Source organism: Cucurbita pepo, chromosome 17, assembly GCF_057944985.1.
Source record: "Cucurbita pepo subsp. pepo isolate OVF chromosome 17, ASM5794498v1, whole genome shotgun sequence".
NCBI classification, from domain to species: Eukaryota; Viridiplantae; Streptophyta; class Magnoliopsida; order Cucurbitales; family Cucurbitaceae; genus Cucurbita; species Cucurbita pepo.
The window spans coordinates 13,303,965-13,324,385 of record NC_141814.1 but is presented as its reverse complement, the minus strand read 5'-3'; the positions used below and the strand labels follow the sequence as shown (position 1 = coordinate 13,324,385).

The 20,421-nt window shown below is 37.5% G+C and overlaps 4 protein-coding genes across 6 annotated transcripts; 2 read left to right on the top strand and 2 right to left on the bottom strand.

The window, feature by feature from the left end:
• Window positions 1-3,597: 3,597 nt before the first annotated feature.
• Window positions 3,598-6,099, top strand: LOC111778040 (RNA-binding (RRM/RBD/RNP motifs) family protein). The gene is made up of 6 exons (XM_023657649.2): window positions 3,598-4,307; window positions 4,385-4,502; window positions 4,730-4,850; window positions 4,958-4,994; window positions 5,077-5,314; window positions 5,396-6,099. Exons 1-6 carry the CDS (start codon window positions 4,104-4,106, stop codon window positions 5,503-5,505), a joined length of 828 nt encoding a protein of 275 aa, XP_023513417.2. The 5' UTR covers window positions 3,598-4,103; the 3' UTR covers window positions 5,506-6,099.
• A 999-nt stretch (window positions 6,100-7,098) lies between these two features.
• On the top strand, window positions 7,099-9,850 carry EMB3101 (Tetratricopeptide repeat (TPR)-like superfamily protein). Of its 3 annotated transcripts, XM_087119045.1 has the most exons (3): window positions 7,099-7,391; window positions 7,490-9,075; window positions 9,194-9,850. In XM_087119045.1, exon 2 carries the CDS (start codon window positions 7,547-7,549, stop codon window positions 9,059-9,061), a length of 1,515 nt encoding a protein of 504 aa, XP_086975171.1. In that variant the 5' UTR covers window positions 7,099-7,391; window positions 7,490-7,546; the 3' UTR covers window positions 9,062-9,075; window positions 9,194-9,850. The 3 variants fall into 3 exon arrangements, with proteins under 3 accessions (XP_086975171.1, XP_023514107.2, XP_023514108.2); XM_023658339.2 differs by having other exon boundaries at window positions 7,101-7,391; window positions 7,490-9,850; XM_023658340.2 differs by having other exon boundaries at window positions 7,102-7,391; window positions 7,558-9,850.
• A 77-nt stretch (window positions 9,851-9,927) lies between these two features.
• On the bottom strand, window positions 9,928-16,082 carry LOC111778482 (conserved oligomeric Golgi complex subunit 4). Its single transcript, XM_023658338.2, has 2 exons — window positions 12,688-16,082; window positions 9,928-10,719 (listed from the first exon to the last, which is right to left on the bottom strand). The coding sequence occupies exons 1-2, from the start codon at window positions 14,317-14,319 to the stop codon at window positions 10,090-10,092; spliced, it is 2,262 nt and encodes a 753-aa protein (XP_023514106.2). The 5' UTR covers window positions 14,320-16,082; the 3' UTR covers window positions 9,928-10,089.
• Window positions 16,083-16,223: 141 nt separating this feature from the next.
• Window positions 16,224-17,886, bottom strand: LOC111778139 (RNA-binding (RRM/RBD/RNP motifs) family protein). Its single transcript, XM_023657803.2, has 4 exons — window positions 17,350-17,886; window positions 16,930-17,031; window positions 16,544-16,849; window positions 16,224-16,459 (listed from the first exon to the last, which is right to left on the bottom strand). The coding sequence occupies exons 1-4, from the start codon at window positions 17,797-17,799 to the stop codon at window positions 16,376-16,378; spliced, it is 942 nt and encodes a 313-aa protein (XP_023513571.2). The 5' UTR covers window positions 17,800-17,886; the 3' UTR covers window positions 16,224-16,375.
• Window positions 17,887-20,421: the final 2,535 nt, after the last annotated feature.

Below are 20,421 nucleotides of genomic sequence, written 5' to 3'. Positions count from 1 at the left end.
TTGAAGTAAAAAAAAAAAAAAAAACATATTCGATTGGTTTATTACGTTTTTTTTTTTTAAAAATTAAATAGGACTGAGGCTAATTGATGTCCTGAGGGATTACACTAACTTCACATGCGTGTCATTTTTGCCTCGTTCTCATTGGTGCCGTACAATCTCAACGTCCAATCATATTCCGCATTTATTTTTTTCCATTCTAATATTTTTACGCGTTTTTTTTTTGTTATAATTTGTTTTTAATAAAATAAAAATGAAAACTTGATAAAGTAGGGCCCACACTACTTATAAACTTTTAACATATATATATATATATATATATATATATATATTTGCGGATTGAAACGTTAATATTTTGTATTTTTTGACAATAAAAAAAAGAGAAAGCAAAATAAAATGTGAGCATTCCTCTCTTTATCGATCGAGCTACTTCGCTCCTGTGTGTTCTCGTAAAAGACTAAGTCGGTCATTGGCTAAGATCCGTTCTTGCTCGTGACGTGTAACTTTAAAATGAATGATTTCTACGTACTCTTACAAAATTTTAAGTTAGTCATGGACTAAATTGTTATAAAAAGGAGGTGAATTTGTAACTTTTTACTCGAGGATATAATAAAAATGTAGAGGAAAAGGAAGATTCTCGAGAATCTCCTTGTAAACCCCAATTATCGTCGATAATCAAAATAATAAAATATATTTAAAAAAGAATGAAAAAATATTACAAGGGGTGACTTTGACTAAACAATCTTTTTAAAAATAAAAAACATGGGAATATAATTCCTCATATTGTTCCTAATTTTGGACCCCTAGTCGTAGGATATGAATTGGATATGCTTTGAACTTAAAACATTTGTGGGCCCCCACCTTCCTTTCATTTCTGGCCGTTGGATTGGTTTCATCTCCACTCACCATTTTCAGGATATTCTTTTCTTGGATTCTTCCCCCATTAATTATTTTCTTTATTATTATTATTATTATTATTATTTTATTTTTTGATTAAGCATATGCTCTACCATTGCTCAATTTTTTTTTTTCAATTTAGTGTTCATAAAGTTTCCATTAAATTTAAATATTTAAATATTAAAATATTAAAATTCGCTATTAATAATATATTTATTATGTCAATTAGTTTTAATATTAATGGACAAAAAAAAAAAAAAAAAAATCATATAATTCAAAAAATGGATAACTTAGAATTTTTTTTTTTCGATTTAAAAATGTATAACGAAGAGAGGTCAACTAGAGTGGAAATCGGAGGACGAGCCGAGTGTCACAATCGCACTTTTAATGGCAGTAGACTTGCGATTGTGCGGCACTCACTTTCCAACGACAAGTGAGCTAAGCCAATTCGTTCTTGCGTCACCTACGATCAAGCGACGTATGCTCGAGCCTCTGGCCTCGGTTTTAAGAAAAAGTTTTTAGAAAGCGAGGGCAGAGAGAGATTTTCGAAAGAGACGTTATATAAGCAAGCAAGAGAGAAATAACAACAGCTTACCGTATATAACCTTGGGTAGGGAGAAGTTAACAACTGGTCGTATCCCCCTATAGTAAATTCTCAGGCATTTCATGTCTGACACGCATAGACATGATATTTCTGAAACGTCATATTTTCTAGAAATAGAAAAGTAAAACACTAGAATATGAAAAGACATAAAGGGTTGGGCTTGTCATGAGCATGCGGCCATGGGCAACATGCCTTGGACGAACTTGACCGTAACACTGATAACCCATGACTAATGGAAAGAACCCGAACACAACTCATGTCTGATTTTTGTTAACAATTCTTCCTCATCTTCATCTTTACATCTTATTTTAATCTTCATACACCTGAAATTTTCCTCGTTGGAATTTGTGAGAATAAAATTTTTCGTTATATATAATTTTTTTTAGTTTTAATATAATTTCTATTAAAAAAAATCCGTAAATCTAATAGTATTAATTTTTAAAAACTTAAATTTCTGCGAATATAATCTTCGTCCTTGGTCCCGTTTAGTTAAGTGAGAGAAATTTCTCCTCCGTTGTTTAAACGAGAATTACTCCCGTGTGGACTATAAGATTGGAAACCCATGGCTCTTGAAATGCCTCTCATATGGACTCTAAGACGCTCGAACATCGAGTCTCGCAACGATGATAAATTATTCAATGAGACTGCTACAATGTGACTGTCTCTTAATAATAGTAGATTCAAAAGTATATATGTCCGTAATAATTATTGCATAAAAACCGAAACATTTTTATAATTTCTCTCTCTTACATTCAACGATTCAAAACTGTCAGTCACATCATAATGGTTTGATCGAATAATTTTTGTATACGAAATGAGTTAGGACATGCAACCCTACGACTTCGAGGTATATGAAGTCATCCACATTCTATCTTCATCGTGTATGTAACGAACTCTTCGTTCTTTGCACTGGGCGTCGTCGGTCAAAAGATTATAGCCTTTTTGAATCTGGGTACGTAAATAAGCGCTACCCATCAATTATTAATACCCAAAAGCTTCACTGTTTCGGCTTTGGATACTCGCAATCAATAATTATTAATACCCAAAAGCTTCAACGTTTTGGCTTTGGATACTCGCAATAACATCCTATTCCAAGTTCATCCAACCATACCATTGAAAAAAGAAATCAACTTTAAGAAAGGGAAAGAGAAATGAAATGATGGGTGAGTCTTACTCTTGAGGTATTTTCTTCAAACGTCATGCCATATGTCACGATTATGCTCGTCTTGTTGTCCATGACCGCATACCCGTTGCATGCCAAATCTCTTGTATTGTATCACTTTACTGCTTTCGTTCATCGCTTTCATGATGTTTAGTTCATTTTTTTTTTTTGTATTTTCTAAGTCTGCATTGATAAACTTGAAATGTCTCAAAATGTACTATAGGGAGATACGACTAGTGGTTAATTATTCATACCAAGAGTTATATGCTATTTAAACGGTTGTGTTCTCTTTCTCACTTATAGCTTAAAACATTGCTTTCAAACCATTTTTTCGAAAATCTCTCTATGAAATCCCAAGAAAATCCAAACCCAACCCATAAAAGTTAGTCCAGACACCGACCAAGGCTAACCCTATTCAGTTGGGCCAACCAAAGGAACCGAGCCGAGCCCCGTGAGTAAAAGACCAACAAGGACAACCCTTTTTAAAAAAATCTCTCTACCCAAGAGAAGTCCCAAGGAAATCTAGACCTAACCCATAAAAGTTAGCCCGACACCAACCAAGGCTGACCCTATTCAGCTAGGCCAACCCAAGTGAACCTAGTCGAGGCCCAGTGAGCAAAAGACCAACAAGGACAAGCCTAGACCTGAAATCTAAGGTTTTCGATCAACCCTATAAGACTTATCCCATCTAGATCGAGCCAAATGATTCAATTCAAAAATGGTTCACCGAGCTCTAAGAATCATACCCATAAAAGAGAAAATTAGATAAATTAACGGGAAGTCGAAAACCTATTAAATACAAAATTTGAAGTCGAAAACCTATTAAATACAAAATTTTGAAACAAAGCATAAACGAGACAAGTAGGAGAGAGAGAGAGACAGCAAAGCAAAGGGTAAGCAAGACCAATCCAGCAAATATATAATAGCAAAAGACTAAAAAAAATTCCATTTTGGGTATCACCAAAATCTCTCTTGAGGCGCTGTCGTGGTGCGTGGGAACCCACTAGCAGCTTTTTTGTCTTCTCTAATTTCCCTCTCTCGCTGTTCTTCATCGATATCATATTGTCTTTAGATATATCTTATAATGTCCCTTTCATTTCAAATATAAATACACATTATTTTGCTGTTTTGCTGTTTTTAAACAAAATTTTCATCCCAAAACAGTATTGATTTTCTCATTAATGGTGTCGCTGTTTGAGGAATCTGGGTAGTTGTCGCCGTTTGTGTATGTGGAGAAACGGGTAGTTTTTAGATTACCCTAAAAAGAAAAAAAAAATATTAAATAAAATCCTGAGAGAAAAATGGGAATCCATTGATTTGTTCTTCAAAACTTGTTCGTGTTCTTCCGGCTTCGATTTCTTCTCTGCATTTTGGGTCTCTGTTTTCTGGGAGAGAGGCGGATTTTTTGTGTTTCTTCTCTCTCCCTCTCTATATTTTGCCCTTATGTCTCAGCCGCGGCCATTTCATAGCAATAATAGCGTTGGCGGCCAATACAATGATACCACTTTCACCAAAATCTTCGTCGGAGGCTTGGCTTGGGAGACTCAGCGGCATACAATGAGAAGGTTTTTTGAGCAATTTGGTGAGATTTTGGAAGCTGTTGTTATTACTGACAAGAACACTGGCAGATCCAAGGGCTATGGATTTGTAAGTATCCCCTTTCCCCTTCCGTTTTTTCTTTGTCGAAATGGGGATTTCATTTGGTGTTCTTCTGGGTTTTTTAGGTCACATTTAAGGATCCTGATGCTGCCATTAGAGCTTGTCAAAACCCTTCCCCTGTGATCGATGGAAGAAGGGCTAATTGCAATCTTGCTTCCCTTGGTGCTCATAAGCCTCAACATGGTTCTTTATTGTTCTTTCTTTTTGTTTTCGTCTCTTAAATGGATCATATTAGTTTATGCATGCAAGGTGTTTGATATTTTGCCTCTTCCAAAACCTGTGATGACTTCCTTCAATGGAGGCCTCTGAATCTGTGTTTTTTTTGTTGTGGAGGGATGTATGAAATCTAAACAAACAAAGGAATCCATGTTTTTCAAAGATTAACCACAAAAGATTGAATAAATTTGCAGGTGGTGGTGGAAGATTTAGAGGTCCATCTGGGATTGTGACCCCTCCTGCTTATCATGTTTCTTCATCGTCTTATGTTCATCAGCCCACTTCTCAATATCCATTCCCTCTTTCAGCTTATGGGTAAGGTTGCAAGAGGAATCATTAATGCATGAACAAATCCCAGTTCCAAATTTTCCTGTGTTTTTTGATTCAATCTGTTCTTTTTGATTCTTTTGGCCTAATTTCAGCTATTCTGGATACTCACAAGACAGGATTTATCCAATGGTGCGAATGTTTTAATGTTGGTTTGTGTTTGTAATGTTCTTAGCATTGATTTGATCTGAGCTTGATCGTGTTTTGTAAGCAGAACTATTATGGTGTTTATGGTGGCCAACAATTTTCTCCTTATTACTCTGCAAACGCGATTCCGGGACCAGCTGGAATGTTTCAAAATCTCTATCCGTATTATGCTCAAAGTAGCCATGGATACGAGTTCGGAGTCCAGTATCCACATCTAATGCAGTACCCGTATCTTCCTCAGCAGCACGGTTCGACCGGTATCCTATCACTGCCTGTCTCGACCGCAACAGGAACAACCAGTGCAGGTGATTCTTGTAACCTAATCCTTGTTATCTAAAGAATGTCATTCGTTTGGAGCATGTTGGTTTTGAAAGTGAATGTAACAGGTGCAGCAACGACGACGACGACAATGGCAGTTGGAGGATCGGGGCCTTTACAAACTTCTTCTGCGGTAGCAACCGAACCGAATTCTTCCGAGGTAATCTCAACTGGATGATACAAATGCCTTGTTGTCACACGCTAACCACATCGACAAAGCTTGAATACTGAATAACAATGGCAAGTTTTAAAGTCGTGTGATTCGATAAGAAGGATGAGGAAAAGGAAAAGGAAAAGGAAAAGGAAAAGGAGAAGAAATTCACGTTCCAGCATCGTCAAGTCGTTCATGAAAACGTCGGTAACAAGCATATCCCATCTCTATCAAGTATCAACATTATTTACGTTTGGTCATCTGCCATTAGTTTGTTAGAACAATTAGCTTAAGAATTTTATTCATTCATGTATTATGCGAAAAGACGGGGAACCAAATGAAGGGTTTGGATTCTTCCCGTGTTTCGTTCTGACTGCAACAAGACGATCGTGTCGGGGAAGCACGTAGCCTCCTACGACACAGTCTTGTTTCGATATGATTAACCGTGAAGGGTTCAAAAGATTGATTTTATATCTTTTGAGCTTCACAATTCGTGGTTGGTGAAGAAGGGAGTGGGATTAGTTAGAAAAAGATATCTGTGTAATATGTTTGAGCAAAATTATTGGGTGTTCTTCTGCTGTTCTTTCACATATCATTATCAGTTGGGGTTCTTTTTGGTTATTAGGATTCTCTGGCTTACCATAATATCACCTCTTTTCCTCTTTCCAGACTGTGTATGGAATCCAAAGTCTCCTAATAATTTCATGTCTTTCTTACCTTTTGAATTTTCTTCCTTCTTTTCTGTGGGTTTCTGTCATAAAGTTGCTCAAGGCTGGCCGTAGGGAATCTATGTGCTACTATAACTATAGTAGCGGGACAACGATTGTGCGACATTTGTTCTAATTCGGTAAAGAAAGTCAGCTGTGAGAAATTCTGTAACGACCCAACCCACCGCTAGTGGATATTGTCCTCTTTGTGCTTTTCCTTTTGGGTTTTCTCTCAAGATTTTTAAAATGCCCCTTGCTAGGGGAGGTTTTCATACCCTTACTAAGAATGTTGGTTCGTTTCTCTCTCCAAATTTGAATGTTTTCTAAAACATTTTTCGCAAATGTGACTTGAGGCTTAAACATATATCGACGTTGTCCGCATGAGTGAGGTAATATATTTGAAAACGATTTGAAAAAATTGAAGAAGACAACTATAAGCAAATAAAGGAACACCGCAACTTAAATAACATACCAATCAAGGTAGGAAGAAGTGACAATTAGTCAAAGCTCGTATATTTTGGACCATTTTAGCCCTAGCGGGTGTAGATATTATTTTGGTTTTAGCCCTATCGGGTGTAGACATGATTTTGGTGAACGTTTAGCATGTAAGAGGGGTTGGAACGGGCATGCGGCCATGGCAACATGTCGTGGACAAGCATGACCAGGACCATCTGTGACCATAGACAACACGCTTTGGACAATCATGACCTAGACACTTGGGATCCTTCCAGGACCATCTGTGACCATAGACAACACGCTTTGGACAATCATGACCGTGACACTTGGGATCCTTTCGAATTCTGGAGGTCTGGAGAGACAACTTTTTTTGATATGTAAAGGTATTATTATTTTAGCTCATTTTTTTTACCTTCCAAACTTAAAAAAGAAAAAATGTTTTTTTTTTTTTTTAATTATTATTACTTGAAACAAAAACCATTTACCAAAAAATAAAAAATAAAAAATGAAAAAAAGGTAAACCCTATACTGCAATCCACACGTCAACCCATCTTTCTTCGTTCTTTATTTCTCTTTTCCTCTCTTGTATTCTTCTCTGTGTTGCCGTCGCCGACCACCGGCACGCCCCCGCCACCACTCTTTCTTTTCCGTCTCAGGAGGCTATGCTCTTAGCCAAGTTCGATCGAATAACTTTTTTTTTCAGGCGCAAGAGTTGATTTTGAGGTGAAGACAGAAAATCGCACTAAACTGGTAATTTCCGGAGCTCTGAACTTTCCTTCTGCACATAACATGTTTGTCAAAATGCCATGTCTAAAATTTGTCAAATTTCTCTTGAATTTTCGCTGCAGTTCGGTAAGATTTTGGGCACTTGGTTCAAACTTTAGCATGTTCTTGATTAAGTAGCTATGACTGTTAGGTGGCCAAGGCTTTTAACGCCCACACACCTGTCTCAGATTATTAGGAAGCAGAATAATCCTTTCACAGCTTACCAACTGTTCAATGAAGCCAAATGTAGGTATCCAAATTATCAGCACAATGGTCCTGTGTACGCCGCAATGATCAATATACTTGGAAACTCGGGCAGAATTTCCGAGATGAGGGAAGTGATAGATCAGATGAAAGTTGACTCTTGTCAGTGCAAGGATTCTATATTTTCATTTGCAATTAAAACGTATGCTAGTCATGGATTATTGGAAGAAGGTATATCTCTGTTTAAAAGCCTTGGGGGATTTAACTGTACCGATAGAACACAAACTTTCAATACCCTTTTGGAAATACTCTTGAATGAATCTCAGCTCGATGCTGCTTGTCAGCTTTTTCAGCAGAGTTCATTTGGTTGGGAAGTGAAATCCAGGACTCAGTCATTGAATTTGCTAATGCAATCTCTTTGTCAAAGAGGCCAATCTGAACTTGCTTTACATGTCTTTAAAGAAATGGATTACCAAAGTTGCTATCCTAATAGGCTGAGTTATTTGATTCTAATGAAAGGACTGTGTCAAGATGGTAAGCTTCATGAGGCCATCCATTTGTTGTATTCCATGTTCTGGAGGATTTCTCGAAGGGGTAGTGGTGGGGACATAGTAATTTACAGAACCCTTCTGTTTGCTTTGTGTGATAATGGAGAGATTGAGCAAGCTGTGGAAATACTAGGCAAGATCTTGAAGAAAGGACTGAAATCCCCTAAGCGAGCTCATTACTTGATTGACCTCAACTACTGCAGGATTAGCAAGCTCACCGTCACGGAAATCAAGTGTTTAATCAATGAAGCTTTAATCAAGGGTGGAATTCCCAGTTCAGATAGTTACTGTGCCATGGCTATCGATCTATATAACGAAAACGAGACTGATCAGGGAGATAAAGTTGTTAGCCACATGCTAGCTAAAGGCTTTTGGCCACCATCCTCAGTCTATGAGGCGAAAGCAGCTGCATTATGCAAAGAAGGAAAAGTTGATGATGCAGTGAAGGTTATTGAAGAGGAAACGGTGAAGGGAAGTTGTGTTCCAACCGTTGCGTTGTATAACATCGTTCTGAACGGTCTCTGTAGGGCGGGCAAGTCAACAGTGGCTATGGAGTTCTTAAAGAAAATGGTAAAGCAGGTTGGTCTTGTTGCAGACAAGGAAACTTATAGCACTTTAGTACATGGTCTTTGTCGTGAAAATAGATACATTGAAGCATGTAAGTTGTTGGAGGAGATGGTTATCAAATCACATTGGCCTTGTTCTAACACATTCAATACACTTATCAGAGGTCTTTGCTCGGTGGGAAAACCATATAAAGCAGTGATGTGCTTGGAAGAAATGATTAGCCAAGGCCAATTGCCTGAACTTTCTGTTTGGAATGCTTTGGTTTCATCTTTGTGTTTCAATGTGGCTGACACTGATATGTGGTCTAAGGTCTTACGACAGATACGAAGTTGTTGATGTTCTGTGCCAGAGTATGTACAGTAAGATATAAATCTCATTTTGGTACCAGATTTTTACATTGATTCAATACTTCCAAGTATTCCTAAACTTTAAAAATAATCATTTCGATCTGGATTGTTAATAATTTAGATCTGCGGTGTTTTCGCTAGACGGTCTTTGTTAGTAGTGTCATCCTCCCCATTGGCTATATGGGTAGGTTGCCCCTCGCTGCTGCGTTCTGTTAGGCTATGGATTATAGGAACAAATGTAGTTGAGTTAGATAGCAGGCGGGTTACTTGTTTCACTGTACCGAGATGTGAGGTGCAGGTGGTGATGATCATCCTGGGAGTATGTGCGGGAGCCCTTGATAGGCACTCTAGGACCTGTCAATGCTCATGAAAGTCCAAGTCAATCATCCATTCATTCAACCAAAGGTGTGGATAACGAGACCACCTTTAGAGGTATGCGCAGGAGCCCTTGATAGGTACTCTAAGACCTACCAACGCTCATGAAAACCCGAGTCAATCCTCCATTCATTCAACCAGAGGTGTAGATAACAAGGCCACCTTTACAACCTTCCCCCTCATGTCCCTATGTTGTAAGGTAGGGCAGTTCGCCTAGGTAGCTCAACTACCCCTTAGCTCGGTGCTCATGACGTGATCGTTAACAATTTAATAGAGTGATGGCTTTGAAAATAGGTAGATTCATCAGTTGATGTGAGCATGTATTGAAGCTATACTTTAAAATTTGTAGCTAGAGCTTGAAGTGCATTATTTGAAGTTTTAAAGTTTCTTATTTGTAGCATAACGGTAAGTTGAACGTATCGAGGGACGAAAAAATACGAAAGTATGTATCATATGGTATAGATATATAGAATTGAGGTCTGTTGACACATGGTAATCCACATAAAATAGAATAATCAAACCATTTTACAATGCATGTTTTATAATTGTTGCATCATAGCAGCCAAGATGAAGCCAAGAGAGGAATTTCTTAACAGAAAACAACCAAAGAATATCAGGCAATATTGTGAGTATACTAAAGGTTTATAGTTTAAGAGCAGCAATAGCTTCAGGTTTAAAGTCAACTCTAAGACCCAACACACGCCTAACCTCTGCAGGGGTAAGTCTCCAAGTCATAGGTCCTGAGTTCTCACCCCAGAAGTCTAGAATCTCTGAAACCTTCTCCAAGTTGAGAATTGTGGCCATTTGAGTGAGACGAGCGAACTTATCTCTTACAGTTCTCTGAGTCATGCTGGAAAAGTGGCTTACCAACGCCCTTGCATCTCTGTCAAGTTGAAGCCCTCCAAGCTGACTGAATCTCTTCTGCACCATAATCACTTCGAGTCTCTTAACGATGAAATCGATCACCAAATGCACAAACGAGTCGTAGTTATTGGCAGTCATTAGAGGCTGAAGCCATGCCACATTTATCTCCACACCATGGAGAAGTCTTTGGACCCATGGGTCATTCACCTCGTTATCAGCATACTCAGCTTCCGATAGTTCGTAGCTAATTGTTGCAACAGTATCCAAAACAGGACGAATCCGAGGTGTTATAGTCCCGACCAATTGTTCCAGGCCAGCATTCAAAGCTTGCTTGAAAGTGTTGCTCATGTCGCCTAATTCAGACAAGCATGATTTCACTTTTTCTCTGTCCGCAGGTGCGGGAAATACCTGGGAAAAACGGTTCCACTCCACTTGTGTTACATATGTTGGAAATAAACTACAAAATAAACAGTACAAATCTAGGCACTGGGAGAATTCATATGGAACAAAAGAACAGTAAGCCAAGTTATTCAACTGATGTAATTAATTACAGTGACGGACCAGATATGAGAGAGTAGAAAACAGTTAAGATGTCAACTCACCACAACCCAAACATAGAAAATACACAATCAACTTTGGAAGAGGAAATACACAGTCAGCATAAAGTAAAACAAGCTTAATTTCCAGATCAATTTGATTCTGAAATACTACATGATAAGATACATTCTAAAGATAGAATGCAGCAGAAAGAAGACGCAAAAAATAGGTTACTTGCTCTCAAAGATCAGATTGAACTTCTAAACACTGAATTCTACACTAGGTAAGGCTGAGACCGAGCAATAATTGTCATCTTTTCCGGTTAAGCCTGCTTATCATACAGCAGAAGGATTTTTTTTATTTTTTTATACGGCTATTTGGAGTGAAATTGTTCTTATAAGGGTCGAGTTCTTCCGTTGATCAGTAGCCCTGGATGGCATCAATACTTTTGACAAGTTTCAAAAGAGATTTCCTCGCCTTCAGGTCTCCCCAAACAATATGTTTTATGCAATGAGTGAAGAGATTTATCTCATCTCTTTCCACACAGTAACTTCTGCTGCGAAGTTTCAGATTCTTTGGAGATCCGCTGGCTTGGGTGGAATAAGCTATAAGGCACATTGAAGACTGGATGTTGTAATCACTAACTGGTTGAAGTCTGAAAGGAAAGGTGAAGATGTTGTTGTGGTCCAACATCGTAAAGGCTATTATGTGTTTGATTTCAAAAGAAAGAAATGCTAGAATTTTTAAAGATATGTACAATCTTTTGCTCACTTTTGTGATCTTGTACAGCTCATGGCCTCTAATTAAAGTAGCCAACACAAATCTTTTGGTAACTACACTACTTTCCTCATCAACTTAGATTGGAAGGTGTTTCTGTAAGCTCTAGCCTTCGGGAAACGGACTTCTTGGCCCTTGGCCTGTTAGGTGTTTTTCTTTTGTTCTTTCTTCTTGAATGAAACACTCATCTCTCATCAACAAACAAAATAAATAAAGGTTTTTCTAGTGCACCGTTGATTCCTTTCAACCCCGAAACAGATTGTAGAATTTCTTAGATAGAAACTAGTCAAAGAGTTTTGACAGTCCTGGCATTCAGAAGTTCTATTACAATTTTTTTGATGAGATCTCCATCCCACAGTTCCAGAATCATATGTCTATCAGTTCAATTTCATGTTCACTAAATTCATGCTTTGAACGTTTTCCAAATGTGAAACATGTGATGAGAGTACCAAAAGTATAGGGTTGGGGGATTGAGTCTGGTTTGTGACTATTTTCCAGGCATTTGTACATAAAGATTCTTTTAATTGCCCTTCAGACCTTATTATTTTTTATTTGAGCCTCTTTTGTATATTTAGTTCAAGTTGTGGTTTGGCTCCTATTATTGGACCGCAGTTCGTAGGCGCTTTAGTATTCTTTTCCAAGTTACCAATAGGTCACACATAATTTTAGGCTTAGGGACAATAACCAGATTAAGAATGTTGCACACTTGATAACTGAACTACATTTAAACAGAACTAAGGGATATATTCGATTCGAATAGTGAAACTAAAATTGAACATCAGATGGGGAAAATCCAGCTTAATAAACCGTTCTAGTTATATGGTATTGCTATCAGATGTATGACAATGAACTATGCAATTTCAAAAGCAATACTCATTTGCCAAGGGTATAAGTTCACACAACAGATTACAAAGTTAACAAACTGGGTTTGCAATCCTAACCAACCTTTGAAACAATAAACAATGAAAACTAAAAGTGTAAAAAAAACAAAAATAAGTTGTGTAATATAGAACAATAATAGTAGTTATCTTTGAAGCAAATGGTAAAGGTGAAGTATAATACCTCCGCACACTGCTCCTCGATCTCATGTTTGAGTTTCAAAACGTATTCACTACTCACGTCCATGTTATTCAAAGCTGTTGCGATCTCCGTCCCCGTCTTCTGTACTCCAACACCACCTAAGAATAGTTTCGCACCTAAATTTGGTTCTCGCATTTTCTGCTGTAATGCCTCCTGGTATTCATTGCTCAATAGACTACTAGCACCACTCAGAACTGCAATCAATGAACTGATATTCGACGTGGATATTGCACGTCTTAAGCAACTCTGAAGAACATAGAACACGTCGTCCACCATAGAAGTTGTAAGGCTATCAGGCACCTGCTCGTCGATCTTGATAGCTTTCCTCACATTTTCTACCATGAAAAATCCCTCTAGAATCACGTAAGATCCCGTGATATCTTGAACTGCTTTGCTAAAACTTCCACTTCTGAAAGCCTTTGTAGCTCGGGGAACCAACTCTGGATCTATAGAACTCAATCCCTTAATTTTGGAGACCATGAATTCAGTGTAATCCTCACCTAACTGCATCAACGTCAACAATTCTTCCAAGTATAACTCGATTTCCCTTGGATCAGGTCCTTCTGGTCCTCCACCAACAGCTAACAAATTCTTGCTTTGAGCATTGATTTCAGACGACAACTGAGCTAGTTTCCTATATTCCACATACTTCTTCAATATTAAAGATCCACGTGAATCACATTCCTCCTGAAGTTCACAGATTGCATATACAATCCCATCCTCACCACAGAGACTCCTTAAGATCTCATCATTTTCTTCTACAGCCAAAACAATATCCTTGAACAAATTTGTCAAGCTTCCAACAAAATTAACCTGGTTTTGATTACTACCTACATTATGAGTTTGGTATTGCTGCTCCATCAGCTCCACCAAATTCTCAAATTCAAGCCTAGACCTCATTCCAATCACCTTCTTCAAGTACCCCACATAAACCTGCAACCCTTCCTCCTCCAAACCTAACGGAGAGTAAAGCCGTATGAATCGCAAGATCGTGGGATGATCCCGCTGATCTACAGCCGCCGAGAGCCTCTTCCTGACAATTCCTTCCAACTGTTTCTTCGATTCCAGCAACTGTTCCCTCTGATCCGACCCGGAATCCTTGTACTTATCATCAATTTGCAGAAACGTCTGCACATACTTGGCTGCAGATTCGTAATCCTCAGAATCGAGAGCTTTCTTAACGCCTTCAATACAATTGCCTCTCTCGACAATGGCGTCGATGCGAAGTAAGGTGGAATTGACCCGCGACTGAGCCAGATCAAGATCGCGAACCTTGGCGCTAACCTGGTCGGCGAGGTCGCAGGTGGATGTGACATTAGAGAGCATGTAGTCGGCATCTACTTCGACAATGCCGATGACTTCAGCGGAGCGCTGAAGCTGGACGAGCTGTTTGTCGAGGTCGGAGCGTTGAGAGAGAAGATTGTCGAGATTGAGGTCTAGGGCTCGCTGGTACGCAATACACTCGTGAAGGAGACGGGTCATGGCTCCGACGTCGGTGAGGGTTCGAATGTGCTCGAGTGCCTCGCTTGAGCCGAATTTTATGGAGTCTTGGTGGTCAAGGTGACGGTCATCTTCGACGGCGCCGGTGATGGACCCGGTGGGAGTGGAAGCCATATCCTGGAGAACCGAATTGCAGGCGGAAAGCTTCTTGTCCGGAGGAGTGAAGCTTCTGTATCTATTTTTCTTCCGTCCCCAAATAACCCAGAAATATTATTTATTTATTTATTTATTTATATATTTACTAAAAGCATTAGAAATGTAACCTTAATTATTTTTAGAATCTTACCATTGAAATAATAGTGTGAAGAAATCAGTAGTTCTTAAATTCATTTTATTAAACTTCAAAATTTGTTCTAAAAATTACAGAATTTTTCATTGTATGTCTTTTGAAGACATCGAAAATGAAGCTCTTCATGCATGACTGTTATCTCTATTAGATGATGAAAATGAAAGTCCTAACTAATCTGGGGAATAATCATGAGTTTATAATCAAATAATACTTTTTCCACCGTGATGAGCCCTTTTGGGGAAGCCTAAAGCAAAGTCATGAAAACTTATACCCAAAGGAGACAATATCATACCATTGTGGAGAGTCGTGTTCGTCTAACATAGTATCAGAGTCATCATGCCCTAAACTTAGTTGTGCCAATAGATTGATAAATACTCAAATGCCGAACAAAGGACTCTAAAAGAAAAAGGAGTAGAGCCTCGATCAATTAAGAGGAGGCGTACTTTGTCAAGGGGAGGTGTTGGATGATAAAAGTCCCACAGACTAATTTAGGAAATGATCGTCAAAGAATACTATCTCCATTGGTAGGGAAGCCCAAAGCAAAACCATGAAAGCTTATGCTCAAAGTGAACAATATCATACCTTTTGGGAAGCCCAAAGCAAAGCTATGAGAGCTTATGAGAGCTTATGATCAAAGTGAATAATATCATACCATTGTGAGAGTCATGATTCCTAGCAAAGCCATGAGAGCTTATGCTCAAAGTGGACAATATTATACCATTGTGGAGAGTCGTAATTCTTGACAATCTCATCGTAGATATAGATAAAGACGGTGCGAGCTTCAGTCCAATTTTGGAGTTGTATCTATAAAAACTCTAAAATGATAATAATATCAGTTCCAAAACATTAGTTCATTCATGTGAAAACATTAACTTATATCAATAAAATTTCTAAACTTACATAAATGAATCACACATTGTCATTGTAAATCTTGATCATCGGCCTAAGGAAACCTTTGTTTTCGATCTATTTTGAGCTCTCTAGTTGGACAGTCTAATACATCTACTGCTCATACGAACACGATGGTAAAGGAAAAGGAGGTTCGAGATCAGAACTTCGCTTAATCTCATAGGTGGAAGAGCTCAACTACCGAGTCTCGGGAAGAGTTTGCGTGTGAACAGGATTCGTTCCAAACCCTCTTGCCTATCGACCTTAACTTCTAGACCCACCACATTCCTTTGTCTTTGCACCTCAGTCACGGATCGACTAGTTGTCTTGTTTGCTATACCTTGAATCCGTGATTGACCTATATATCAAAGTTGTAAAATGCTACTGGACTCTAGAACTAGTAGAGAAAGGAAGCGACGATAGGTCGAGAGCATTAAGCGTAATCCCGTTAGCTAATGACAGTCACCGATACAACATTCTTCCAATCAGGTGTTTTAAGTTCCTATAACCTTGAAAACCTTAGTAGTGTTGTGTCAAAGCAAACCCTTAGATATGTGCTTCCCAGTTTGCTATACCATGAATCCGTGATCGACCTATGTACCAAAGTTGTAAAATGCTACTGGACTCTAGAACTAGTAGAGGAAGGAAGCGATGATAGGTCGAGAGCATTAAGCGTAATCCCGTTAGCTAATGACAGTCACCGATACAACATTCTTCCAATCAGGTGCTTTAAGTACCTATAACCTTGAAAACCTTAGTAGTGCTGTGTCAAAGCAAACCCTTAGATATGTGCTTCCCAGTAGAAAGGCTAAGTAAATCAAGATCAGTTTAAGAGTATTCCTTATCAAAGATTCTAATACCCTCAAAGCAAAACTTTGTAAGATTCTCAATGTAGATCTCACAAGGATAGGTAACTTGTTCCTTCTAATAATTTAGCTAAAAATCAAACTTGTAACTGATTAAGAACATTTAAACAAGATGAGATTTCTTCTTTTACTTGTTCAAGAAGAAGGGCTGCAGTCCAGACTCGTTCCTTTCCAAACCCTCTTTAACAATAAGTTTCCTGTTCTTGAACTCCTACATGAAAGAATGAAAGGGTCAAAGATAAACAAAATGGAATGCAAAATTCAAATTCCAAGAGATTCAGATATAGAATTTTACTGTTCCATTCAAAGAAATTGCTGCATCACGCTCTGCAGCTGAAGAAAAAGAAAGAAAACCGTAAAGACGACTCTTCCCAGCTCGACGATCATTCAAAATTTTTGCACTGACTACAGTTCCAAATTGGCTAAAAAGGTTCCTCAGATCTTCAGGTTTGACATCCCAAGCAAGATTCCCAATATAGATTTTGTAAGGACTTTCATAAATTATGTTCTTCCTGGGTGATGAATGCAGGTTATTGCGATTTCTCATTTTGGGATTCATATCAACAGCAAATCTAACGCGCATTTCTCGTCCACCAACATCCTTCAAGACAATAAAATTCATCATTCAATCATATTGAACGGGCTAACATTAAGACAACTTATAATTGATTTGACACTAACAGAACAATCTAATGCCGTAATTGAAACTTTAGCGGAGTTTATTGAACCCATTGTGACATAGCCACATCCCTTGCTTATGCCTGTCTCTGGATTCCGAGAGACCTGGTCCAAAATACAGAGAGATCAATCAAAAATGGCATTCAAAACATGAAAAGAAACATAATCACTGCTTGAACTCATTCAATGTTACTCAAGACAGATAAGAAAATTAAGGACTGCCTTTAAAGAATCGTGATTACCTTCGTGTACATTGAATTTGTTAAGCATCAAAATTCAAAAAATTGCTTTCCGGATTCCAATTAGCATGATCTTAAACTAATTGTTTACGGAAGTTCCACACAGAAATAGAAGCAAATAGACAATTCTGGAAATCTAAAACGAAAGAACAGACGATGAAGCATTACTTGGAAATAAAACTACCTCAGCAGCCAAGACTGTACCATACGGTTTAAACATCTCAACCAGCTCTGCAATGTCGCAACTCCTCGGTAAATTACACACGTAAAGCTCACAAGGCCGTGCCTGATTTTTCACTTCCTGATTCGAAACGCTGTCTTCGCTCTTAACACCGTCTTCCTCGATTACCTCTCCTGTTACCGCAGCTTCCTGATCAAGAACAGTGAAAAGCACTGGAAATCTAGCCTCGTGGTTATGCCTGAAGAAACGAGGAGAGCATGAAGAAGATGAAGAAACACATGGCATAGGAGGAGCAACGAAAACCAAGCGGGAGAGTTTCCAGTGGTCAAAGTGGATGGATGAAGGCAAAGAATGCAGCTGTTTCAATGGAAAACAATTATGAAATTTCTGCCCGAGGATCCTTGAGGAAGAAGACAACGACGAGGAGGATAAGCAGCTAGCGGCGTTCGCCATGGCGGAGATGAAGAAGCTCAAACCCCTCTGTCTCAGTCTCAGTCTTGGGCGGATGGATTAGATATGGATAGCGCCATTAACAAATAAGTCGGGTCGGGCAAATATTTTGTAAAAACTTCAAAATCTTTCTCAAATTTAAAATAATATATTTTAATATTTAACTTATTAATTTTTTTATTTAAATCATATTGAAACGTTATAATATATTTCAATATTTATTTAATAAATTTGAATCTCAATTTAAATTTTAAATATATATATATATATATATATATATATATATATATATATTAATGCCTAAAGTATAATAAATATATTTTTAAGTATTTTTTTATATTTAATAATTAAATATTAATTAAATAAGATAGGTACATGCAATTTTAAACTTAAAAAAATAAAATAAAAAGTCTTTAAAAACCAGACATGTTTTAAGGTTACTGGGAATGTTTTTTTTATCTTTTTGTATTACTTGATTTGATGAATTTTTACGGGAAAGCTTTGTTACCGAAACTAACCCTTTAAAATTTTTTTACATTACTTCTGTAATTTAACAATCAACTAAATCGAACCCAACAAGTGTTATATGGGGTCAGGGCACATGCCCTTTAGGAGCTAATCATAGCCTCAACCTTGTCCTATTGTCCAGGAGGGGCTTTGGGCCTTCTTTTTGCTCTTGGGTTCTAACCTCTTTGTGTTTTCTGTATTTGCCTTTTTCTCCTAGTCTCGTCAGTCTCACGATTTTAAAACGCGTCTACTAGATAGAAGTTTCTATATGTTTATAAGGAATGTTTCGTTCCCCTCTCCAATCGACATGAATGCCTCTATACAGCTTCAACGAGACTTATCCATGAGTTAACTCAGTTGTCAAATCTATGGCCCAAATGGTCTTTGATTTTCTCTATTATTGTACTTTGATCGAAACAATTCATTTAAATCATAGATCAATTTGTTGAAGCTCCCAAGATTCAAGGGTTGCCAACTCAAAATATTTGCAATTTGGTCCCTAAAGCTTAAAAAATTGCATTTTAGTCCCTAATGTTTTAACATTTTTCAATTATATCCCCGTCACGGTAAGATGTTAAAATGTGACTGTAATAAATGCAACGGGTGATTCAAGTTGGTTTTGGTCGATATAATTTTTAAATAACGATTGGTTCAAATTGAATATTGTAAAGTTAGACAAATAATCGTGGATCGACATGTTGTGGTGAATATGACATGGGTAAACTCAAAGCATCGAACCACTTCAACTAATAGAGATTAAGACACGGGTCCTTCGTCGCGTAAGAAGAAATGAATAGGAAGTCTCTAGTCAGACCGAATCCGTCCATCAGAAATTCCGACACTTAATGTCTCTGATGTTCTACTGCATCTACTGCAACATGATTACGTTATTTACTTGACTTGAGTATCTCAATATTATTTCGATTCTAAAATTTAAACGTTCCATACGTTTCCATCGTAACAAGTGTCACTAATTCATTGGCTAAGACTACGTAGAGTACTCAGAGAGCATAGTCTCGGACTTGGAACGACAAATTTCAGCATACCCATAAAAAATTAATTAAAAAAAAAAAAGCAGCAGAAAAGATGCAAATATATATATAATCAAAATTAATGGAAATATCAACTTTATTTAATTATTATTAATATTATATTTACAATAAATAATACACTTTTGGCATTTTTTAAATATATTTTTACATTTTTTATGATTTTGATAAAAAGAAAAAATTTATAGGGAAAGGGAAAGAGAGGGAGTGAATTGAAAGACTCGATTCGACACGTCGGCCGAAACATAGCACGACATCCCAGACGTGATGCGATTAGAAAATGTAGCCCATTCTACAGACCATTTATCCTTCCTCCTCGCTTCCACTCCCAACTTCAAGAACACCACATATATATATATATATATATATATATATATATATATATATATATATATATATCAATTTAATTTTAATTTAATTTTGAGGTATAGGTCTAAATGGATCGGAGACAAACTAAGACAGAAGTTGGCGAGCTAATGCATGAATAGATCGAGATCACGTTTGAATGAGAGTGATCAAAAAACCAGAATGACCCCAAAGAGATAAGACTAGAACCCAAACATCCCACAGTCAATGAGAAACCTGTGTGAATCTGTTGATTCTGTAACGTGATGAAAGTCTACAAGTAGGTGACTTATTGTGATGCCACGGGTCGAGAGAGGGCGTGTTTGAGAGACGTGGATTGTCAAAGATAAAAATATGTTCCAGGGCGTTAGTCTAGTTTTTTTTTTACTCTCGTAAACTCTCACCGTAAAAACCGGTTAACAATTTGATTCATTGTATTGAAATTCTCTTATTTTGAAATCCAGTATTGATGTCTTCTCAAATATGTCTTACGTTCACATTATATCCACATGGTTGTTTTTAGTCACAACTCATTGTAAAATTTGGGTCGTGACATATTGATATCTACAGTAAATTTTTTGGTAATTAGTAATTTCGAATGGGTAAGAATTTGAGATTAAAGTTATAATTTAATAAAATAAAAATTATTTTAAATCTCTTTTATCATAATTGAATATTTGTTCCCTTCTCCTTCGACCTTCCTCTGCCATGGCACAATAACATT